Source organism: Aythya ferina (genome assembly GCF_964211825.1).
Source record: "Aythya ferina genome assembly, chromosome: Z".
Classification (NCBI taxonomy): domain Eukaryota; kingdom Metazoa; phylum Chordata; class Aves; order Anseriformes; family Anatidae; genus Aythya; species Aythya ferina.
In genome coordinates, this window is record NC_140299.1 from 36,456,326 (window position 1) to 36,482,361 (window position 26,036).

General features: G+C 40.2%; 1 protein-coding gene across 7 annotated transcripts in view; it reads left to right on the top strand.

The window, feature by feature from the left end:
- The window catches only part of ADAMTSL1 (ADAMTS like 1), a gene marked incomplete at its 5' end in the record, with an annotated part of 470,451 nt that overhangs the window by 410,114 nt on the left and 34,301 nt on the right, over positions 1-26,036 (top strand). For all 7 annotated transcript variants that reach the window (XR_014687385.1, XM_084504894.1, XM_084504895.1 and 4 more), the window contains 6 exons: positions 105-315; positions 6,606-6,785; positions 8,838-8,991; positions 10,316-11,456; positions 18,226-18,353; positions 25,509-25,637. Coding sequence is in view for 6 of the 7 variants with exons in the window: in XM_084504894.1 (XP_084361020.1) it covers positions 105-315; positions 6,606-6,785; positions 8,838-8,991; positions 10,316-11,456; positions 18,226-18,353; positions 25,509-25,637 (1,943 nt within the window). The remainder of the gene's footprint in view (positions 1-104; positions 316-6,605; positions 6,786-8,837; positions 8,992-10,315; positions 11,457-18,225; positions 18,354-25,508; positions 25,638-26,036) is intronic.

The window sequence follows — 26,036 nt, forward strand, 5'->3', positions numbered from 1 at the left end:
AAATCCCTTTCATTTACTGCTTCTTCACTCCATCATTCTGAAAAGAGGAGGATTAAGGTTACTTCATTTTGTGCTTAAGGTTTTCTCTCCTGACCCCTTCACAGATGGGAAATTGGGAAATGGAGCACCTGCAGTCTTACTTGTGGGGTCGGATTGCAGACACGAGATGTCTTCTGTTCTCACCTATTATCAAGAGAAACTAATGAGACCGTGATCTTGGCAGATGAATTGTGCCATAAGCCTAAACCATCCCTCGTGCAAGCCTGTAATCGCTTTGACTGCCCACCCTCCTGGTATCCTACAGAATGGCAAGAGGTAAGAATGTATGAGTTAATCTCATTTTATGATCATTAAAGTAGTCATTACGTGCATGATCAGTGGATTGTTTTGTGTTAGCCTATTAGGAGGATTCATTAATCATTCTAATGAGCTATTAAAAATGAAAAGGTGGCTTTTTGTTCCTTAGTGAGAACTGAATCAGGATTTTCAGAGGCAAATAATGAGCAGTGCTATTTCTAATGCAAGGTTTATGAAAACTCTTAATGGCTGACCATAGGTTCCAAACAGAAAGATCTGGAATGTAATCATCAGCTGAAGTCACTGGATTTCAGTTAGCAGTGAATTTCTAGGTTTCTAGGAATACAGAGCTACAACTATCAGGGAGGAGAAGATCTCTGGAGCATGATGAGTATTCCTTCTATTCTCAAATACGAATTTAGTTTAGGGCAAGAAACACTCCTCATCCTTCAAAGTCACAAATAAGTGTGAGGTACGTCATGAAATGCATGCCTTTTTACACGAATATTGAAAATCCCACAATGGATCTGTACAAGGCTTTCTGTGTTTGGTAGGCTACCTGAAATAAGGTTATTTGCTTAAATCTGGTTGCAAATGCAAACACATGATTCAAAAGACTTAACGGTGTTTATGTTGGATATGATACTGCAGAAGGAAGAAATTATACTGTTGCGCTGTTGAAAGGAATGGGAAAATTCACTGTACAGTGGAGGTGCAAGCAAAATGTCTATTTGAACCTTCAGTTCTGTTGGATGTAAGGATTCATTCCATGTTACCAGAAAACCAAGAGCAGTTGGCACTGTGCTTACATATAACTCCCAGTCTCCCTTTATAAAATCTGCCTTTGACATAACAGCCAAGAAGATGTTAATGTACTTACTTAATGAAGCTGCTAAGTCTGTGAAGCTGTACTTCATGGGAGACCTCTGGATTTGGGCAGCCTTCTCAGTAACCAAAATTTATGCCAGCCTGATATTCTGTCAAAACTAGATAACTAGCCTGTGACATTAATCCTTTGTTTAAAACAATTAAGTTGTATTTCATGTTTTAACATTAATTTGTCTACTGATACTCACATACATGTATTTGCTTAGTTGTACCTTTCAATATTGCTAGGCTGTATCCACTCATTAATTCTGTATTTGTAAATAGATTTTTACTAACACATAATATAATAAAGTTAGCATATGTTCAAAGGTGTGCCTGTGCTAGTTAAAAAGCCCATAATTGGCCATAGTCCTTACAGAACGCAATTTTCTGCAACTTTATTTGAACAGTCAGAAGAGACATTCATTATATGATGCTGAATGTCCTCCTCAACAGTGTAATCATACACATTTTTACCTGTCTAAAGTAGTGTTTTAGGCATTTTTTATATCTGCACAGAGGCTCTCAATCTTGTTGAAAGGTGAAACACATCTTAGGAAGGATGGTGCTCAATTAAGTGTAAAGGCTTTAACAAGCATATTGATCAGGAATTAAATAAGACTGTCCGGGTTGCACCTCTTGTGTTAACTGCTGCCTTCTCTGGACTAGGTGGAGACAAAGGATTTTTGCTGCATTTCACTGCTGTGGCTTAACTAGGGTCCTCTGCACTTTTCAGGAAGGACAGCTGTATATTCAGCTACTCGTTATGTGGCCACTGAATAGTTCTTGTGATTCCCTTTTACCAGGAGAAAATTGAGTAAACAATGCACTTCTCTACACGTAGTTATCTGCCTCTGTTGAGAACAGTGTAGTGCAAGAAAAAATAGACTAATCCACTAAAATGAACTTCCATCCTCTCATTTTTTAAAGACGTCTGTCTTCCTTCTTTGCACCACCAACCTGTGTATATAAGAAGTCCACCCTGTAGCAAAGCCAGGCGTGGCAGTTCTGTCTCACACAGGTTTCCTGTGGATGACCTCCATGTGAAAGCCTGCATCAACAGGCCAGTGCATTGCGCTTTGTGCTTATTACCGCTGGTTGACTCCTGGGATGTGCAAGGGAAGAGACCATCTGGATGGGATGTTGGTCACTGAGACTTCATCTGGAGGAGATCTCCAGCCACACAGCAGGGCTGCCAAGTCAGAGTGTAGCCAGCATGGCTGCACGTTGTTTCTGCAGAGAGTCTCCAGCAGCCCAAATCCTGCAGGAGGCATCTGAAAATATAAACCTACAGACCTTACAGAGGTCTCCACACCATCTTGAGTCCCTGAGAGATGTTCCCGCCTGTGGAGAGACAGAGGGCCATGCACGAAGGTGCCAGTAAATATTCACAGGCAGTGGAGGGCAACATCTGCTGTGGCACCATTTGAAGCCATTTCTTTGGACTCATCAGTGGTGTTCATCATGCTTTTCCAAGCACTCTCTCAAAATAATTTTAAGTAAATAACCAAACAAAGCTGCAATGCACAGTATTTTTCTTTTCTAAGGCTCTTTATGCTTGTTAAGGGAGAATTCTCTGAATTAAATGCCTTTAAGAGACCCAGTGTTCCTGGCAGATAAACATAGGATAATTATCAGTGTTGTAACATTCCAAGCAATTTTTTTAAATAACTCTTTGCAGATTCAAGGCTATTTATTTTTAAACTGTTATATTCCTTAGCTAAATCCATTAGGATGTTTATCTTGTTTTCAGTAGTGTGTTTCTGGAGGAATGTGGATATACGCTTTCATTTTTACAAGCCACTATAAATATCTACTCTGTAGACCTCAAATAGGAGACATCCATTAATAAATCTTCATCCTTCTTTGTTTTATTACTGAGTAAGTGATACTTACTTCTTTCCACAAGTGGAAACTTCTTTCCACAAATTTTAGAAAAGACCAGCCTCCCTGACTCCCAAACAATGAAACTGGTGTTTTTGCCTGAATCCTGTACAGTGTATGCATGTGCATGGATGCTCATAAGCATGTGCTGAGGCAGAAAGAAAGTTGGCTTTCCCTCTGCGTTCAGTGGGGACCATCAATCCTTCGTGTTAATTATTGTCTGCAGATTTTTGTATGAATAGAAGAGATCAAAGTGATGACTGCTGTAGGAGAAGCCAATGCCATGGTACCACCAGCAGTTTAAGATGGCATTTTCCAGCACTTCACAGAATCACAGAATTGAAGGGGTTGGAAGGGACCTCAAAAGCTTCTACCAGAGGAGTCAATAGCTGCTGTGGGGAGCTCTGTCTTGCCCTTATTTGTAACACCCTTTTCCTTGAATCTCCAGAGGTGCTGTGCAATCACACAATGATCCTGGTTAAAGCTAGCCTGAAGTGCAATTAGGTTTAGCCTAGATTAATTTTGCACTCTGGCTCACCGTGCAGGTGCTCAAATACTTATGCCTATATATGCAAAAAGCAGAAAGAAAAAAAAATAATAAAAAATAAAAATAAAAAAGACAATAACAACAACAAAACAAAACAAAACAATAAAAAACAGGAATGAGTAAATGGCAGAATTGGGTGTATGGATTGTCTTCTTTAGTATCAGTCTTGCCCTATGTTTCCTTAAGCTTATTGCTGAACCAGGCATAATTAGGTAACAATGTGGGGAGATGCATCTCTTTAAGTCAGTACTCTCGCAAAGTCCCAGATCCTCTCTAAAGGGGTGCTGGGGGATATAGGAACTGGCTCTGCTCAGCAACTGTGGGAGGCAGGAATGTCACACTTTGCATGCATGGGTGGGTGAGGTGAAACCATGGTATATCTCTCCTGCCTGTGACACAAGCACAATTCTGTGTTGTAACAGCATTGTGAGACCTTTCTGAACACAGAGACAGCAAGCACATTGTTCAGATGGGATGTGTCTAAATAAGATGTGTCTAAATGTGTCTAAAAATAATTCCTCTCAAAATTATTGCTTCTTATTGTCTGTAAATCCAAGTGGACTTTGCTGCCATTGATCTACCCGCTTCCCTGAAATAATGTGGGAGCTGGAAGGTTCCGCTGGAGAAAAGTCAGCAGAGATTCCAGACCAGTGAAATGGTTCCAGGAGTGAAGGACAGGTGCAGGCACAGCTCCATTGCAGTAATACAGTACACTAGGAAAGTGTTCCTCTGGACAAGGAGGAATCTTGTTCCTGTGTTTGGCTTTCTCTGGCATTTGTCAATAGCGTTTGACACTGAGTAGTGAGTGACTGTGTGAATGACTGAAGGGCAAGAAGCAAGAAAAGATTTGTTTTGTCTTACTCTTTTATCTGGTCATGATGGAAGGGCAGAGAGACTCCCTTGGATTTGTATGACTGACAACGGGAACATGCTTTTGTTGTGTTTATACAGTGCCTAACTCATTTTGGCTCTGGTATATGACCTCAGTCCTTAGGCAATTTTGAAATAATACTTTTAATTACATTTTTTTGATTTACTCTCTCCTCAGGAATGAATTGTTCTTAAATGAAAGGTTGATAAATGTTTTCTTTTGCTGAAAACTAAAGTATTGTTTTACTTGCTTAAATTTTTGGAAGCTTTTGAGCTTCATAACATTCTAATTGGGACAAAAAACTATTTTTACTCATTAGAGAGTGATCCAAACAGAACATAAATACATCTTTCTTTGCAGTGTTCAAGTCTGAACTTCCATTCTGTCTCTCAAGAAAAACTTATATCTAAAAAAATAAGGCTCTCATTAAAGTTTATGCTTACCTCTCTCTAAGAGAGAATGGCGTTTCATGTCTTCAAGTATATAGTATATGTTTTAAAATTTCATCATGTGGTTTACTACTTCTCAGACATAATTCTTTGTTGCAAACTATAAGCAATTCCTAGTAATTTCAGCATAGCACAACCTCCCCCTTCTCCTTTACTAGGAGAAGAGAGAAATGGAATTGAACTGTCTGGACTAAGCAGAAGAATGGAGAGCCAACTAACAGCCACCACAAAAAAGATCTCAGAAATTGGGCAGAGACACAAAACAAAAAATAAAATAAAATAAGTTAAAATAAAATAAGTTAAAATAAGTTAAAATAAGTTAAAATAAAATAAGTTAAAAGAAAATAAGTTAAAATAAAATAAAATAAGTTAAAATAAAATAAGTTAAAATAAAATAAAATAAAATAAAATAAAATAAAATAAAATAAAATAAAATAAAATAAAATAAAATAAAATAAAATAAAATAAAATAAAATAAAATAAAATAAAATAAAATAATAAAGATGCAGGAGACTTCATCTGCTTGTTTAAAATTTCCTGCCCTGCATAGCTAGAAAATAGATACAGAGGGGAGTATTTACATTAAAGAGAGAGAGGAGGTGGGTTGTCTGGATATTAATCAGCCAGTTTTAGTTTAACTCAAATAAACCTTCCTCCTTACCTTTTGGAAAGAGAGCACACTGCTGTCATGACAGCCATAAATACAGAAGGTTATTTTAAGGGTTATTATACTAATCTTATAAACCAGTTGTTGGGGCCAAAAGCAGATTGCAGCTGTTATGCAGCTTTCACATGAGTTAAAAATCAGTGGAATGTCATACTGTAAGAAGTCTTGAAGGGCAGGAATTCAAGACTGAACAGTTAAGTTTTGAAATGCACTAGGAATAGACCTCATGCTGCTCAGAAAAGAGAAATATGAAAATTACAAAAGGAAGAAAAGACAAAGCAATCAACTGGAGAAATTCTTATCTACTGCACTCAAATATCCACCATTTTTCTCACTAATACAAACTCTTTTTTAATAAGCTGAATTTGGATAAATATTTACATTTGGATAAATATTTAAATAATTCATAGCTGCTGATATCTAATATGCATAATAATATCCTGTAAATGAAGATCTTGAATCATTTTCTGCAGGTGAAGATTTTTCCATACTATCTGACACTGCCAGTAGCACAGTTAAAGCTCAGGCAGACACTTAAACCTAAATCCTCCACATCATGTGCAAGTACCTTATTTTCCAGTTGTAGGGTGTAGGAAGGGACAGCTTTTCAACCTCCATACAGTAATTATAAATTGTTGTTTCCATGTCTTTTGTATAAATTTCTGAAAACAAAATGTTTCAACAAAATGCTGAAGCAAGTTTGGTGTTTTTGTTGTTGTTGTTTTGTTTTGGTTGGTTGTTTGGTTTTTGTTTGTTTGTTGTTTGTTTTTTGGATTATTATCAAAAAATGTTGCTTCTACTTCCCAAAATATTTTTGACATTTTTTAAAGTCTGCTTTGACATCCCTGTTTTTTTGGTTTTTTTTTTTTTTTTTTTGTTTGTTTGTTTGTTTTTGTTTGTTTGTTATATTTTCCTCTTGGCTGAAAGTAGACATTGATTTCTACCAAAATTCACAAGTAATTTTTGCTGTCATTTGCCATGGTGCAAATGTGATGCAAGTTGACTGACTCTCATCTCCCACAGTGTTCACAGACATGTGGAGGTGGTGTCCAGAAGCGAGATACGCTTTGCAAGCAGCGTCTGGCAGATGGAAGCTTGTTAGAGCTGCCAGAAACTTTCTGCTCCATTCCGAAGCCAGTTACCCAACAAGCCTGCAAAAATGAGGACTGTCCCAATGAATGGCTTCTCTCTGACTGGTCACAGGTATGCTCTTTGTATGCATAAGTATTGATTGTGCTGTTCTGGGTGACAAAGTTTCTCAGTCACTTGGGATGAAGGAGCCAAATGTGCTCAGACTGCAAAAAGTTTACTATGCTCAGTTTTGTCCTATAATCTGTGCTTATCATCCTGGTAGGGGATGTGACCACTAGCTCAATGTGTGTCTCTGGAGGTTGCCTCTACAGATGTGGTTTTCCATCCAGCCAAAGCATGAAGACCTTCCTTCTGGCATAAACACAACCCATGCTCAAAACAATAAATTCCTGCTTCTGTCCATGCACAGCCTTTGCTTCTGTTCATGCAAGGCATCCACGAGGAGTAATATTCACTCCACCAGGCTCAATGCTTTTTTTTTTTTTTCCAAAGTCTGACATTGTGAAGGCAGTTCAGTTGTCAATAATCTTTTCCTGCTGGGGGCCACTCCAGCCTTTCCCTATGATGCAGAGAAGAGAAAGGAGGAATTAGTCCAGTCTGCTGTAGGCATATCACAGAATCACAGACTCACAGAATTTCTAGGTTGGAAGAGACCTCAAGATCATTGAGTCCAACCTCTGACCTAACACTAACAGTCCCCACTAAACCATATCCCTAAGCTCTACATCTAAACGTCTTTTAAAGACTTCCAGGGATGCTGACTCCACCACTTCCCTGGGCAGCCTGTTCCAATGCCTAACAACCCTTTCGGTAAAGAAGTTCTTCCTAAGATCCAACCTAAATATCATTACAGATGCCAGGCCTCTCTCACTCTAGGATACTGCTTTTGCAATGTTAGCTAGTTACTTCCTTCCTTCAATTTAAGAATGGCAAAACAAATTCTGCTGAAGTCTCTAGCATTCCCCAGACTCCCTTTCCAGTCTCACATGGCTTAAGAAAAAATTTCTTTATGTTTATGACAGCACTAATGAAAATACAATTTAATATTTTATTGCCAGTAAAAAGAAAACCATTCCCGCTCTTGCAATCTCTACCTCTGCTCTCTTGGTTCTCCTTCATGCCAGCAGGCAGAAAGTACCTTAATTGTAAAGGAAACACCTGTCACCTCATAGAGCTGTCTTACCTGCAGTCTTCTTGTGGTGATCTATCCACATTTCACTCAAATAAATGGTTGTTGTCACAGAATCGCAGAGTCACAGAATTGTAGGGGTTGGAAGGGATACATCCATTCTGGCAGTGAAGGTGGCAACTCTGTTCCTAATCTCTCTTCCTTCACAAGTTGCTACATGGTTTAACTGACATCATATTACTCATATTTCTGAATTCTGGCACTTTTTAAAATCAAATCTGACTTCACTCTTCCCTCTCCATCTCACTTGGAGGCTGTCTTTTTGCTCTTTTCACCCTCAGTTTGTTTTCTCCCCCTCACTCCACCTCCAACCAGCATGTGTACTGCACTATAGCAGTACACATGGGATCTAGTGCAACAGGTGCGTCTCTGAGCTACCAACCTTACAATGATCAGCCTGCTTTCCAGCTCTTTCACAGGCCACCATTGGTGTCCCAGTGCAATGGCCCATATCCTCAATTACTGTGATTCTGTTTACACAAGTACATGTATATATATAAAAGGTGTATATGTAAAATATACCTGCTTACTTCCTGCTCACAGATTTCATCCGTGAGGTGCAACTCAACATGGTCTGCTCTTGGCTATGACCAGGAATTTGTCAACCCAACAGGCACAAATAAATAGAAACAACATGCAAAGACAAGCTATGCAGTATAGTGCAGTATACTGTTAAAAGAAGGTTCTAGTATTAAAACCACTAGATAGAAAAAAGGGGGGACAGTAAGGTTCAAAACCGCAAAGGATAGAAATACCTGTTATTTCATCTCCCTACTGTGTCTGCATCATCTGTAGCTGAATGGCCAAGTGCTGTTCTGACTTCTTCCCCTGTAATATATTGAAAGCTGTAACTGACCCATATGGTGATATGAGTACGCAAAGTGGGGTTGGATGTAAGGGTGAGGGTGATGGACAAAGAGCACTTCTTTGCTTTTAATAAACTTTGTTTCTAATGTTTCTCATTCTGTTCCTAGTGTTCAGTGACTTGTGGAGAGGGAACCCAGAGTCGAAACGCTATTTGCAGAAAGATGCTGAAAACTGGGGGTTCTGTCATCATCAATTCCTCACTGTGCCCACCTTTGCCATTCTCATCCTTGATCAGGCCTTGTGCACTAGCTGCCTGTGCAAGTAAGTGAAAAAGACACTTAGGAGTGTCTGGGGGAAGGGGATTTGAATATCCACTGCTAAGGAATTCATGCTGTCATATGCTCCATAACCTCCTCTTGCACAAAGGTTGCTCAGTATTGCAGAGTGGTGGCGGCTCTTCCTGCTGCTGCTGCTGTTTTTCTGTCTCTGAGCAAGCATGCTATGTTCAGGAATAAGACAAGTCAGTGGATAAAAGCTATAAATCTTACTGTGGAACTGGTTCTAATCCAGTGTGCCAGAAGGGAGTTACTGGTTTCTGGAAGAAATGGATCAAAATTCTGACCCAAATCTAGATCTAAATTTCACAACTGGAACATAGAGACTTAGAGATATAGGACAGCAGCCTGAGCTACAAACAATCACTATGCTAGGATAGCTACAAAGAAAATGGTTGGTAAAGAATTTTGCGTAAGATCAACTTTAAAAGTTTTTTTTTTTTTTTTCATTTTGTCACTTGGAATTCTCTGTAACTTGGGATTTGTAAGGAACCGTGCAACATAAGTTGGATGTATTTTATGATGATATTTCATGCATTTTCTGCTGCCTTTCACAAAAGCAATAGCCCCCCTGTATGCCCTTCTCTGGCTTGCAGCAAGACAGCTGGATATGTGAAAGATTGAACGGCAGCCTAGCTTTAGCTTAGAGTAGATTATGAACTCTAAAACCTGTTAAATGTTGGGTATGTCAGGGAGAAAATGAGATGTGATATTCAAAACCAAAGGTAGGGCCAAATGTGGCATGGTATTCAATAATAGTATACCTGTGCTGTTTGGTTTAGTGTTTTGTAACAAAAATGCCTGTCACAAAGATCTGGAAACTGGAATTTTCCACTTTAATAGTATATACCCTGTATTTTTAAGCCTATTCCAGACAGTTTTGTTATGTTCAATGTTATTCCTTGAGTTAGCATTGTTTTCACTCCTCCTTACTGCTGTGATCTGCAAGATCACATTGCATTTGAGGTTTGGGATGGTAAACACTTTTCTTTTTTATGTATTTATTAAGTAATAGTCTTTATTTAAATACTTTAACAACAAGAACTACCTTTCCATTGGATTTTTCTCCCTCACAAACAGTTTGTCTTCCTGGCACTTAGGTTCTTGTATGTACCCTGGACAGGACTACTTTTGCATTCCTAAAGTGTGCTTTGTTATTCCTTTTACTGTGATTGGTCCAGCTTAACGTTCAGCAGCTGGTGGCCAATTTCTCCCATTACCATCTAATGGGTCAAACACTGCCAGCACCAAAGTAAACTGCTTGTTTTTTATAATGGTACCACATACTAATAGTATTAATGATATTTCAGGGCACAACAGGCCAACTCATAAGCAAAGTCCCCATATTGTGGCCGTAAAGAAAGTTTACATCCAGACAAGGAAGCAGAAGAAGCTACACTTTATTGTGGGTGGGTATGCATATCTGCTACCCAAAACCTCCGTTATTCTCCGCTGCCCCACAAGGAGGTTCCGGAAGTCGATGATCACTTGGGAGAAGGATGATAAGAGGCTCATCACCTCAGCTCACATCACTATTGCACCCTATGGTTACATGAAAATCCATCGTCTGAAGCCTTCGGACACTGGGACATACACCTGCATAGCGGGGCCAGCCCGTGAACGTTTTGTAATTAAACTAATAGGAAGCAACAAGAAGCTCATTCCTGGGCAGCCAGCTGTCATTAGGGAGGAAGAGTCCATGAGAAAGGCCAGCCTAAATGAAGCCTTGCGAACACAGGAGAAACATGTCAATGGGATTCTCTTCAATGGAAGCAAGGCTGAAAAGCGAGGGCACATTTCTGACCCTAGCAGCTGGTATGATGATATTGTCTCAAGGCTGCTACAGCACAGGGGTTGGCCAGGGGAAAGTCTGGAGTCCTGGGAAGCCCAGGAATCCATGGAGAGAAACGTATCCTCAGAGGAAGACCAGAGCCGGGAATATAACCTGCCATTTACTATGGTCACAGAGCAGAAACGTTTAGATGATATCATAAGGAATTTATCTCAGCAACCTGAGGAGCTTAAAGACATCTACACTGAGCAGCTTGTTGTACAGCTGGCTCATGACATTTTTAGGAGTCACTTGGAGCATCAGGAATCTGTCCTCAAAGCATCAAGGCGAAGAGTTGACTCAACTTCTGTGGAATACCCTTTCCACAGACGAGTTTCTGGATTTACTAGCTCCCTGAGGACATCATCTGCTGAAGCACTTCTTCCCACTTCCATGGACATGACAAACAGCTTGCGCAGACCTCATCAAAAGCCTGCCATCCTCCGAAAGATTTCAGCAGCACAACAGCTTTCTGCTTCAGAGGTTGTCACCCACCTGGGACAGACAGTGGTCCTAGCCAGTGGCACACTGAGTGTGCTGCTTCACTGTGAAGCAGTGGGAAACCCAAAGCCCACCATCAGCTGGGCTAAGAATGGAGAGGAGGTGAAATACAATGATAGGTAAAATAAATTACTTAACTTTAAGAAAACAGTTAACATTTTGACTCTGCAGTTTCCATGCTTTAAGGCCAATCAACCATATATGCCAAAACACATTTTGCTGTAGTCTGGTTTCACAGCAGAAAGTAGAGCTATCACATGTGAAGTGGCAAACAGGGCACTATAACTCTGCAGCAAGGTCTGAATGCCGAGTCACTCTGGTATGGCAAAGAGAAGCTTTACTTTTGTTTCAGTAAATGAAAAGAAGAGGTTGTAAAGTACTGAAATAGATACGTACGTAATGTAGTCAACAGACCACTCCATGTCTGGAGGCTGGGAGCTTCGGTTTATTTCCCTATTTGAAGGTGGAGGTTTCTTCTGTTAAGACTGGTTTAGATATAAAAAGATTGAGTATATCTGTGTTATCTTCAGATTTCAAAGTTAATGCATTCAATGGGTAGAACAAGTTTGTGACTCTCTCTTTTACTATTTTAGACTGGTTCCAAATTTAGAGGGATGTTCATGAAAGGAATTATGTCAATACACACTTTTGTGACTGATCACAGAGATACCCGAGAACAAATATGAAATTTAGTTTTCTGTCAAGCAGTGTGCAGTATAGTTCCCTGGGGAAGAGTCTTCTGCATGAGAAATGAACTGCATTTCTTACAGTGCTCCATCAGGGTCTCTCCAACATGGTTATTGTATCAGAATGTGGAGGTAGTGAGGCTTCTGTCTTCCACGCATGTATCCCTGTGTAAAAATGCCCCTGGATAAAATTCAGTGGGCATTATAAACACCATTCCCTATGTATGTTCTGATAGATGCTGGAAACCATGTTAAGAACATAAAAAGGACATTAAACTATTAGAGAGTGTCCACAGGAGGGCAGTGAAGATGGTGAAGGGTCTATAAGACAAGACGTATGAGGAGCAGCTGAGGTCCCTTGGTTTGCTCAGACCAGAAAAGAAGAGGCTGAGGGGAGGCCTCGTGGTGGCCTGCAGCTCCCTCAGGAGGGGAGCGGAGGGGCAGGCGCTGAGCTCTGCTCTCTGGGGTCAGCAACAGGACCTGAGGGAATGGCATGGAGCTGGGACAGGGGAGGGTCAGGCTGGGTGTTAGGGAAAGGTTCTGCACCCAGAGGGTGGTCGGGTACTGGAACAGGCTTCTCAGGTCATAGCACTGAGCCTGTCAGAGTTCAAGAAGTGTTTGAACAATGCTCTCAGGCACATGGTTTAATTTTTAGATAGTTCTGCGTGGAGCCATGAGTTGGACTTGATGATCCTTGATAATTCCAACTCAGGATATCCTATGGTAAAGCTACAACAGGGAAACATCCTGTTTCCTGAATTTGAGGATGGTTACAGATAACCTAGTATTTTAATGAAGCTGTATCTGTGCTGAAGGGCATAAAATGAACTGGCTACTTGCATTTGAAAATGAATGCTGGTCATTTTAATGATTATTACTGTGGAACCATATTCTATGGCTAATTGGAGCTATCACAGTCACCTCAACATACTGATGTCTAAGCATTAGTCGTCTAATGTGAGTTGTTACATCCTCACTTGTACAAACTCTCTGTGTGGAGCTGTCTGCCCCTAAATGTAGCCTGAGAATTTGAGTAACAAAATACTTCTTTCAATGTACCACAATAATAATGACCTTTTTCCTGTGGGTAGCCTTTACATACAGATCACTCCATTTATATGTGTGCAAGAGTACACAAAAAGAGACTATTTCAATGCCAGTCACATACATTACTGTGTTTATAACATTCATTTTTTCTCATGTGTGTACTTCAGATTTTATGCTTTGGTCTTGTTCTGTGAGGAAGTGGTATATAAGAATAGGTTGTGGATGAAGCAGACATGTTAACTGACATACTACAACAAAACAGTCCAAGGATTTGCTAGCAACTCTTTCTGCACAAGACAGTGACCTCAGTTAAGACATCTGACTGTAGTTAGCAGGTGAGCTTTGGAAATGAGAAGACACAGAGTCAAGGTAAAAATTAATTTCTATTGTGGTGCCTGTGGACTGACAGTGAAGTCTTGATTTGGTGAAGATACATTACTCTTTCTGTGTACTTACACAATTAGGTGAACTACTTTGTCACTTTGGCAACTGAACCATTCTGTAATCATTGCTTTCCCTATTGTACCAAGTTTTATGTTTTTTTTGTTTGTTTGTTTTGTTTTGTTTTGTTTTTGTTTGTTTGTTTGTTTGTTTGTTTGTTTGTTTCTCTCTTTCTATGTGTGATGGCTATTATGTATCATGGCATTCACATAAAAAGTAGAGACTTCTGAAGGGGGAGGGGAGACTAAAAGCACAAATGTATCTCTTATAGAAATCTTATGCAGTCTTAATCAAGACTAGAGCCTATCATATCATTATTTGGCCATACTCCTGTGAAAATATCTTCTTGGCCCCCCAGAAGCTGCATATGTAGATTTTCATTGCCAGTGGTTACATCCTGTTGGCACTATGCCTTTAAGTGATTAATTTTTTCTCTATTTAAAATGACTATGATTTCTGTAGCATCCTTGAAAGGGAAGTGAAGTTACATGAAGTCCTTGTATGGTTAATGCTGGCCCCTGTGCTCATGAGAAAATTACAAGTTTGACTCACACAAGCAGTCATGGTGTAGCAGCAGATTCATTTAGTTTAGAATAAAACAGTCTTATAATTTCTGAAATTTTAGTTTATATTATATACATACACCTTTTACTTTATAATGGCTTCCAACTTTTCTTTTCCACTCAGTTTGGCCTTAAATGATATACTGTATTTCTGAATTATCAAGCAACTGTGTTAGCTTAAATTTTCTGTCAGAAAAACTCAGGAAAGTGCATTTTATTTGCTGATTAGCAGCATTAGTCATTGACACCTCTTCCTTAATGGCTGAGGCAATTTTCACTCTATCAAATTCCTTCTGTATTCATCATTCATGCTTCCTCCAGGTTGATGGGTAGGGAAGGAAACAAGCAGTGCTCTGAGCTTCAGAGATGCTCAGAATCTGTAACTTTGGAGTTAATAGAAGCTAAGAAATTATGGTGCATATAAAAGTTGGTTTGCAGATGTTTGTCTGGGTTCTTGACAGCCATGTTCTGGCTTTGGTTCAAAATGCTTTTGCTGGTTGCCAGTCAGCTGTGTAAATGAAAGCCATGGTTTAAGTAGTCTCCCAGTGTATTGCTGTAAACTGCACGGTCATCTGTGTGTGGTATGCTTGAGCTGTCTTTCAGCTCCATAGTTTGTTTTTTTTTTGTTTGTTTGTTTTTTGTTTTTTTGTGTGTGTGTGTGTGTTTTTTTGTTTTGTTTTGTTTTGTTTTTTACTTTGCCATCCTTTTAATGAAAATAAATAAATTAATTAAAATTAAAAATTAAAATAAAATAAAGTTAAAAAAAAAAAACAACAAAAAAAGTAAAAGAATAAGCAGTTTTCCACCCCACCTCTGTCTTACTGGGAATAAAATACAGATGTGCCTTCCTCTACCAGTATGGTAGAGCAGTGCTTTCAATGAGGGGAGTCAAAAGAGTCATGCTGCAGTCCAACTTATGCCCTATTAAGTATGCCAAGACTGGTTGTAGGTGCTTTGTATTTTTAAAGTGTAAACTATTGGGTTTAGGTTGGGTGATGGCTATTTGAATTGTCTATTACCAAATATTGGTATAAAGTCACTTTCACATATCTTTGCTGTGGGTGTTGTCTGGATGTTGTCATCGTGCCATGGACATCATAGAAAGGTGTCATAGAAATGAATGGCTTTCTATTGCCTATTTCCATGAGCAATGTTATCCACTGAAAAGCATTTATGTCTACTGCTCTGTAGCTCTACTTGCAAAAAAAATGAATTTGTTTAGCCTCAGTCTGTGTACTGTTACAACAAAATATAACACAGGCCTAACAAAAATGTTTGCTTTTAGTTATCAGTAGAATGAAATTAAATGATACAAAAAGCTGCAGAATTTGAAAATATCTGTGTGGTTGAAGTAAAAGATCTTTGACTTGTGTCTATATGTTCAACTTGAATGCATATTTAACATCAATTTTCCTATTCTATTCTAAAGTTAAAATGTTGGGTTGATACCAACACGGATTCTGAGTACAGTTTCAGAGCCTGCCAATATCCATCCCAAAGTCTGGAGAGTTCTATAAATGCTGAAAAATGCTTCATAAAAAAAATATTAATTAATTAATTAATTAACAACAACAACAAAAAAAACTCACTTCTCTAGGAAGAAATTTTAAACATGAAAATTTTTGAGGATTTTATGCTTTATTCGATAAGACCATCAAGAAATATCTTTTTTTTCCAAGTATGCTGTGACTTTCATCAGTGGAAACCCTTCAGTACTTGATAATTCAACTTTTCTAAAAAGGCAATGTATTTTCTTAGCAGACATGAAACAGAATCTAAACAGCGGATGCTACAGAGTCTGTGGTAGGTGTTTAGTCACCAATCTGAATTAGTCACTGAATTAGTCACCGATCTAGGTCATGTAAAATATATTTGTGTCTTGGAGACAATGCAGTATGAAGTAACTGAGATGAGGCTGATTAAACATTAAGCTGTATTATTTTAAGTCCATAAATGAGATTCTGAAGACATGTTGGTGACAGAAGAAATTACTACAGATGGTATTTTTTTTCACTGCTGACAAGCAACTCAAAACCTAGCAAAAATAGTAATCTATGAGCAAATAGGGAATCCAGCCAAAATCTTTCTATACAAAAGTGGATAATGAAGTATCTACTTTCAAGAAAAGCAGCTATGCCAAATTGTGACACACAAATAATAGAATTATTGAGAAGAGGATTTTTGCTTTCTAGAGAAGGAAATTAAAAGGTGAAATGAAAAGGTGAGATGATGGATCTGTTTATTTTTAAAATTAGTTACCTGGCCTATTCCTAAAAAAGGAAAAAAAAAAAAAAAAAAAAAAGATTAACAGCAAACAAATTATGATTTTTTGTGTTTTACATGTTATAATATTAAGAAAGCTCTTTTTTCAACCTGAAGGTGACTGAAGCATTTCTAAAAGCATTTTTTTTAATGTGCATGCATATTTGATGTTGGACTGACTGATCAGCCCATATACTGTATTAGCACACATGCAAGCAGTATACACATAGTTTTAACTATTATGTGCTGGTATAACTGGGCCAAATTCTGAAGCTCTAATGAATTCCATGTAGAGACTGAGTAAGTCAGTGCTAAAACAAATTTATGCATGATATTGATTCATGCTGAAAGAAGTTTTGTAAATAAATAAATTTTCTGGGTGCTACCATTGTTAGCAGCAGCTAACTAGAAATCTGCCCTGCTAAGTGGTAAAAATTAAAAGAACCTTAAACTCAGAAGTGCGGAAGAGATTCTTCTAAGCACTCTTTTTGTGGTTGGTGGGTAGAGGATTTTTGTTTTCTTTTGTTTTTTGAGTGTGGGTGCGGTTTTGATTTTTTTGTTGTTGTTGTTTGCTTTGGTTTTGTGGGGTTTTTTGTTTTCTTTTTTGCTATGCAAGCAAAGATGCAATTTAAAGATGATTAATGTTTGTTTTGTAAATATGCATTTTACTAGGCACTTGCAAAATTCCTTTGACGTAAGACAGCTCTCTCCTTTAATTATTAATTATTATTATTCTTACTTTAAAAGGGTCAAAAAAAGAAATTCAGCTCAATCTTTTTCTATAATATATTTTGATGGGTGGCCCTAATGTGGTTTGTTTTATACAGCTACCACCCACAGTGTTTTGAAGGAATTCTTCTTCTCCTTTTAAGCCCATGAGACAACAGTTTTCAGTCAAGGGGATGAGGGAAAGGAACTCATCAATTCCAGTATCTGAAAGCAGTCTTTTTTAGCAAGTGTTTGACAGGCATACCCCTCCCTTACTTTCACCCTGGAGGCCAATGACAGCCCCAGCTAAGAATTTTACGTAGAACAGCTGCTGAAAGTTTCTGATGAGAAAAATAATTTGTCTTTAGGTTTTATCATCAGTTTCAGCTAAAAAATTTAAGAGAGGAACACTAACAATGAAATACACCATGCAGAAAATGAGGATACATGAACATGAACTGATGGAGTTATGCCACCATAAAAATTAATTGTTTATGAACAGAAACATCAGAGTGTTAAGACTGTATTCATCCCATCTAACTGTGGGCAGTGCACTGAGATCACAGTCAGCTCTTCCTATTGGCAGAGATTGTTGACTCAGCCCAAAGAGGAGCTGAGTATTCTTTTCTGTCTTCACTGACTACTAGGGGAGCAACAAAACTAAGTTTGCACAAACTGCCTAGTAATCTAAGAATCTGGAGTCTATTTCAAGCTCTGATACTCAGCCGATGAGACATTTCACTTCTTTCTGCCCAGCTTCAGCAGGTTTTATGACTTTTATATGCAATGTCTTTTTCTTTGCTGTTGCTGCTTCTGCTTTGCAGAACTGGGAGGCAGAAGCTAGGCTAGTCATTTGACGACATCACATAGGACCTGACAAAGCAAAGGAATAGGTTTTACTTGCCATAGATAGATGTTCTAGATGCGGGGAAATCATTCTCTAATACACATAGCAACATTAGCAGAAATGGGAATTAGATTAAAATATAGTTTAAATAACCACTTACAGTCACTATGTAAGACTTTGAACTTCGTAATAGACTTTCAAATATAACCTTAAATGAACTTTAAAAATAAATAAACAAATTAAAGATCACCTTAATCTGTAAAAATCCTAGTAAATATATTCATACTCACACCAACTAAGAGACCTCTATCTCCTTCTTTCTGCTTTACTCCAGGATGCTTCTTCAGCCTGATGACTCCTTGCAGATTCTAGCGCCTGTGGAGGCTGATGTGGGTTTCTATGCTTGCAATGCATCTAATGCTCTGGGATCTGATTCTGTGTCCATTGCAGTCACTCTAGCAGGTAATGGTTCACTGTCTGTGATTGCACAATGGTGCCTGCCACTTTTGTGTTTCTGGATAGAAATAGTCTGCAGGATAACAGCTGGATCTGGAAGGTGGTTGAGGAAGGTGGTTTGACAGAGGTACAAGTCAGTGAAAGTTCAGGGAATGTGTTTTGGAAAGCCCTGAGGCATAGCCCAATTTTCACAGACGGTTCATGACATTTGTGTCTTTAGGCAAGTGATCAGTACTTTTTCTCACTTGCTAAAACTGAAACGCACTCTCAAGAAACTGCATATGCTCATTATTCTCACTTATGGGCAGTGCAGTTCAAGCTCTCCAATTTGTATGCCTTGTTTTAAAACTATTGCTGGTCTTTTCAAATCTGACAGACTGATCCAAGAACTTACTTGACTGAAAGTTTAAAAAGTCTACAAAATACCAGAGATGAAGAACTAGTCCCATGTATGACCAGGCTCTGTATTGTGTTTGATCCACTATGACACCTGCATAGCTGGCACTCTCCATCACTGTCAAACAGAGGTTCAGAATATATTAACTTCTATACTTGTATTTCTCTAATAACAGTTCAGTTCTACAGCAGACTAAATATACTTTGTAAGTTTAGATTTCAGTTACAAAGAAATCACACCCAAATGTAACTCAAGGAAAATCAGAAGTGACGCATGAATCCAGCTTCTTTAAAGTAGATTGGTAGGCAGAGTCAGCAGGCTCACAACCACATCTGGATTAACAGGAGAGGCACTCAACAGCAAACATGAATGAGAGACAATTGGGTAAAGACAAAGGAAGAGAAGGGAGTTACAGTTAAGGACTGTGACAAGACAGAGAGGTTTTGGAGAAGCGGGATCCTACTTATTACAAAGCTAAAAGGAGACACACCTGACACCTAAGGATGTGGTTTAGTGGGTGACATTGGTAGTAGGGAGATGGTTGGACCAGATGACCTTGAAGGTCCCTTCCAACCTTTATGATTCTATGATCAGGAATGCTAGAAAACTTATTGATTGTTCAGACCTCTCCATTTCACTGTTCCCACTGAAGAATGTGAAAGCATTTGAGTGGTTCCAATGTGCAGGCCATGACAATCACCTGTATCCATGTATGTTTAGAGGGAGAAATAGTTGTTAATGAGCTTGATTTTTGTTGTTGTTGTTAGCAAATAGAGAATCTGGGGCCAGAAAAGCATAAAGACAATATAAGTATGCATCAATGGCCAGAAGTGAAGCTCTCGTGAACAACACACCAACAAGAAGGAGACCTTGTCTGCCCCATAGAAAAAGAATATCTGAATCTTGCAGGGTAGAAAAGGAAGAGCTACTTACCACATGTGGACAACCCAGGTAGTGATCCTTTTTGCACTACTGTAGGTCAGGATATCTTAGCTGAAGCCTGAATAGCAGGGCAATGGTGCTGCTGCTAAAGCACTGTAGTGTTTTACAAGGAGCAACTCCACAGTAAACTGCTTGTGTCGCACCAATAAGAAACTGAAGATGAAGACAAAAAATAGTCAGTCAAAACTGCTATCCTGTCCATGTTGCTCCAGTCATTTTAAAAATAGTAGTCTTTGCACAAGGTAATTTTTGGAGACAAGTTCATGTGAAGCTATAGAAAAATAACCTGGACATTATGTATATACAGAATCACAGAATCATAGAATGGCTTGGGTTGGAAGGGACCTTAAAGATCATCTATTTCTAACCCCCCTGTCATGGCCAGGGACACCTCCCACCAGACCAGGTTGCCCAACGCCCCATCCAGCCTGGTCTTGAACACTTCCAGGGAGGGGGCATCCACAGCTTCTCTGGGCAGCCTGTGCCAGTGCCTCACTACCCTCTTAGGAAAGAATTTCCTCCTTACATCTAATCTAAAACTCTCCTCTCTTAGTTTAAAGCTTTTCCCCCTTGTGCTATCACTTCATTCCCTGACAAAGAGTCCCTCTCCCACTTTCTTGTTGGCCCCCTTTAGGTACTGGCAGGCTGTTATAAGGTCTCCCTGTAGCCTTCTCTTCTCCAAGCTGAACAACCCCAATTCCCTCAGCCTGTCTTCATAAGAGAGATGCTCCAGCCCTCTGATCATCTTCATGACCATCCTCTGGACTCATTGTAATAGATCCATGTTCTTTTTGTGCAGGGGAGGACAGAGCTGAATGCAGGGCTCCAGGTGGGATATCAGAATAGCAGAGCAGAGGGGGAGAATCACCTCCCTTGACCTGCTGGCAACACTGCTTTTGATGAAGCCCATGATACAGTTGGCTGTCTGGGCTGCAGGCACACACGGTGCTGGCTCATGTTGAGCTTTTTGTAAACGATCTGCCCCAGGGTGCTTTGATATTATTTACATGAGGATCTGTTCCATGACCTTTCCAGGCACAGAGGTGAGGCTCACTGGTCTGTAGTTCCCCAGGTCCTCATTTCTGCCCTTTTTAAAAAATGAAGTGATATTTCCCCTTTTCCAGTCACTGGAGATTTCACCTGACTGCCATGACTTTTGAAATAAAATGGAGAGAGGCTTGGCAACTCCATCAGCCAGTTCCCTCAGGACTCTGGGATGCATGTCATCAGGTCCCATGGACTTGTACCTGTTCAATTTCATGAGGAGGTCTCAAACCTGCTCTTCACTTACAGTGGGAGGGACTTTGCTCCCCCAGCCCTCACCTACGGGTTCAGGGAAACAAGAGATGTGGGAAGCCTGACCACCAGTGAAGACTGAAGCAAAGAATCAAAGAATCACAGAATTTCTAGGTTGGAAGAGACCTCAAGATCATCGAGTCCAACCTCTGACCTAACACCAACAGTCGTCCACTAAACCATATCCCTAAGCTCTACATCTAAACGTCTTTTAAAGACTTCCAGGGATGCTGACTCCACCACTTCCCTGGGCAGCCTGTTCCAACGCCTAACAACCCTTTCGGTAAAGAAGTTCTTCCTAACATCCAACCTAAACCTCCCCTGGCACAACTTTAGCCCATTCCCCCTCGTCCTGTCACCAGGCACGTGGGAGAACAGACCAACCCCCACCTTGCTACAGCCTCCCTTGAGGTACCTATAGAGAGCGATAAGGTCTCCCCTGAGCCTCCTTTTCTCCAGGCTGAACAAGCCCAGCTCCCTCAGCCACTCCTCGTAGGACTTGTTCTCCAGACCCCTCACCAGCTTCGTCGCCCTTCTCTGCACCCGCTCAAGCATCTCGATGTCCTTCTTGTAGCGAGGGCTCCAAAACTGAACACAGTACTCGAGGTATGGCCTCACCAGAGCTGAGTACAGGGGGACGATCACTTCCCTAGCCCTGCTGGTCACACTGTTTCTGATACAAGCCAGGATGCCGTTGGCCTTCTTGGCCACCTGAGCACACTGCTGGCTCATATTCAGCCGACTATCCACCATCACTCCCAGGTCCTTCTCTGCGTGGCAGCTCTTCAACCATTCCTCTACTAGCCTGTAGCTCTGCTTGGGGTTATTGCGCCCCAGGTGCAGGACCTGGCACTTGGCCTTGTTGAACTTCATGCAGTTGACCTCAGCCCATCGGTGCAGCCTATCCAGATCCTCCTGCAGAGCCTTCCTACCCTCGAGCAGATCGACACACGCACCTAACTTGGTATCATCTGCGAACTTACTGAGGGTGCACTCAATGCCCTCATCCAGATCATCAATTAAGATATTAAAGAGGACTGGCCCCAGCACCGAGCCCTGGGGGACGCCACTAGTGACTGGCCTCCAACTGGATTTGACTCCATTCACCACGACTCTTTGGGCCCGGCTATCCAGCTGTCGTGGTTTAACCCAGCTGGCAGCTAAATACCACGCAGCCGTTTGCTCACCCTCCCCCCTCCCTCTCTGGGACGGGGGAGAGAAATGGAAAGTGAAGCCCGTGAGTTGAGATAAAGACAGTTTAATAAGACAGGAAAATAATAATAACAAAATAATAATAGCAATAATAACAATAATGTTACAATGGTGATAATAGGAAAATAATAATAATATGTACAAACAAGTGATGCACAATGCAATTGCTCACCACCCGCTGACCGATGCCCAGCCTAACCCCGAGCAGTCCGGCCCCCTCCCCCCGGCTAGCCACCCCTATATATTGTTTAGCATGACGTCAGATGGTATGGAATACCCCTTTGGCTAGTTTGGGTCACCTGTCCTGGGTCTGTCCCCTCCCAGCTCTTACTGCACCCCCAGCCTGCCTGTTGGCAGGACAGAGCAAAAGTCTGAGGTGTCCTTGGCTTGGTATAAGCACTGCTCTGCAACAATTAAAACATCGGGGTGTTATCAGCACTCTTCTCATCCTAAGCCAAAACACAGCATTCCACCAGCTACTAGGAAGAAAATTAATTCTGTTCTAACTGAAACCAGGACACCAGCCAGTTTCTAACCCAATGAAGCGTGTTGCTGAGCACCTCAGAGAGAGCCCTCTGCTCATCTGTCAGGAGGCACACACTCTCCTTGGCCTTCTTTTCTGGTCCAAGAACCCATAGAATCCCCTCTTGTTATTTTTTGTATCCCTCGAAATGCTTAGTTCCATCTCTGCCTTGGTTTTTCTGATCCCATCCCTGCACATCCAGACAGTATCTCTGTACTCTTCCCAGGCCATATGTCATTGCTTCAGCTGCCTGTGCATTTACTTCTTGCACCTCAGTTTGACAGGATAATAGTCATTTGTCTGTACTTGGTAGTCTGTTGGTAACACCCATAATGCAAGCCCCTGGTAAACAACAGACTTCTCTCAAGAGCAGATCCAGCAGGCAGTCGGATCAGCGCCTCTGTACGTCTCAGGAGAAAGACTCCTACAACTATCACTCATCTTCTTTTCCTAGTTGCATTGGTTGTTATGCAGGGAGCAGACTGGGCTGTCTTACTCAGCTCCACTCATCCAGCAATGAAAATTCCCTTTTCAGTCTGCAGAGGGGTGAAGCAGTTCTGTAAGGGCACCTCAGGCCTTGGGGGAAGATTTTTGCTCCTGCTGGTCCTTGTTGTTGCCAGCTTCTGCTCTCCTTCTTTATTGGGCCCCCTCCCTTCAGCGAGTGCAGGTGAGAGAGTTTCAGGCTCTTTGGCAGTGGGCTGCAGGTCCACTGCAGACTGTGCTAGATCCAGCTAACTCCTCCTCAGCCTCCCTGATGATACACAGCCTTCTCACTGTCTCCTGCTGCTGTGGCAGAGGAAGACAAATAGCTTTTCTACATGTATTATAATTGTCAAAGCTGTAGTTTAACTTTCTTAGATGAATTAATATTCATGCATCCCAGACTTGAGCTGAACTCTGCTTAAGAGCTGCTATACATTTTCATCTCCCATCCAAGGTAAAGAGCTGAACATCTTATAAAATTAGGCCATAAACATCAAAATGAGATACTGAATAGTTTTTGGAACAAAACACAAATGTTTTGGCATAATGGGAATACTTTTTCAAAGAAAAATTAGAAAGCTGAGACCACCTTTAGATGAATCAGGACTGGGGCTGAAACCTTAGTTTGTTGAAGAATGTACTGATTAGTTTAGCACATGCATGGAAGAATAGCGGTGGACTGTATTTCCATTTTTCTCAATAGTTTGATACTCTTTTATTGGTTAAGCAGCTAACAGACTTTTAATCTTTTGATGAGATTGTGGAACGCAATCAGGAAAAAAAAAGAAAAAAGGCTGATGGATAACTGGAGAATAACTGGAGAATTTTTCTTCCTTTATGGTTTAGACATCAAAACTTTTGGAAATATTTCAGCAATAAAATGTAATATTTTACTTTACTATTCTTAATCATTAAAGGCACAGAAAGTAAAATATGTACATATATATATATATACTGATATGACAGGAATTCCAAGTGAAAAGCATCTTTTAAAAGTCCTGGAACTATGGCTTTATGGAAAAAATATATATATATACTTTAGGCTGAATTAAACTTTCAGGACTCTGTCTGATATTGAAACCAAATTCTTTTCCTCACCTCCAGCTTTTCTTCCTTGCTTACCTCCAAATTAATGGATAAATGAAACCTGGGGGAGACATTAGCATTAAACCTCCAACTTCTAGAGTCAAATGAAAACTTTTGATCCCATTTTGTATCTGATCATCTATTTAAAAGGGGGAAAATGTGTTTCTAGATTTTTGGATAAAGATGAATTTGAAAATACAGCACTGAGACAAAAATAGCACAGCCCCGCACAATTTAAAGCAATGTTGTCATGCTGTTCCCCTTCTGCCAACATCCTTCCTGCAAAGCATTTTGGATGGGAGAGAGGGTTGCCTTAACACAAGTATGCCACCTCTGCTACTTCATTCCCCTCTCTTAGAGATAAGCCTGGGTATCTCTTGAGTTTTGTGTCATATTGTGGCATGCCTTTACAGTGCACCTACAGTATAAGCTGTATAAGTCTTCTAGAGTCATTGATGGCGTCACCATAGCTAACTCCACACAGACAGGCACAACAGCAAGGCAACACCTTGACCCACTTGTTCACAGTTACCAGTGTCAGAAGCACAATGAAAACAATCTGAAATGTTTTTTGCAGGTGAAGCAGGTATCTTTCTTAGAGATATACAATGCATAAAATTGTTACTACAGGCTTTAGATAGAGCAAACTGGTAATTTGATGGAGAAGATCTTGCTTGTCTTCTTATACCAACCATTATGATAAAACTTTTTTTTTTTTTTTTTTTTGGTCAAGTCTTCCCAGTGCCATTGGTTCCACCATAGGTTAAAGTAAATATGATTGATGTATAGAAATAATTTGGATGTTGCTCCAAAAATCCGGCACTGCTAATGTGTGTGTAGCCATCACCCAGGCTTCTTTGTGCTGTGTTTGGCCTTTGGCAAAGGGTGGTGTTTTGGGTACAGTATTAGGCAAACATCACGCTGCAGTTCCAATTGTACTGCTGTTTATTGATTCAGCTGGTTCTCATATGTGTCCACATGTCTTTAATGCTGTTCTGCCTCTGCACTAAGTACCCTTTTTTTTCATTTTTTCTCTCGACAGCTTTTCCCATAGAATGCAGTGCCATTATAATATTATAAAGAGCAGATGGTCACATACTTCTGTGTTTTCCCTTATCCACCTGCCCTATATAGCTACCTTCATATGGAGTATACAAGTCCAGCTGTCCTGTGTGAGTCAAGTGTGCAAGGTCTGATAAACTCTTGTGCTTCTTTTATACAGGAAAGCCACTAATAAAGGCATCAAGAGCTACTGTTGTCAACACTGAGTTGTCTGCTGTCACTGTTGATATTGGAAGCACGGTGAAAACAATCCAGAGAGCAAATGTTACCATTAACTGCCAGGTTGCAGGTGAGAAATGACTTGGTCTTCCATACCACACTTTCGGCTATGAATTTCTGTGGAGTTGTTTGCTAAATCAGTGTCTCCAGGTACAGCAGCTGCGTGAAACCACAAGTTCTTCCTAATCCTCAGATGAAATTCTTTGCTTTCATTAATTTTTAGCATAGAAATTTTCCTCCTTTTATCAATCCCACCAAGTATAGGGACTTAAGAAAATTGGTCTGAGATGGAATGACAAGTATCTATGTTGGAGATACACAGTGTATTGAGGATACAACTCAATTGTTGGGGGTGTAAGGTGAGAATATAGAAGCATGATCTGACTCATTTCCTCAGCGATGGGACTCTCCAAGTACATTTCAGTTAGCTACTTCTTTTCTTGCCAAATTCCTTCTTTTTTTTTTTTTT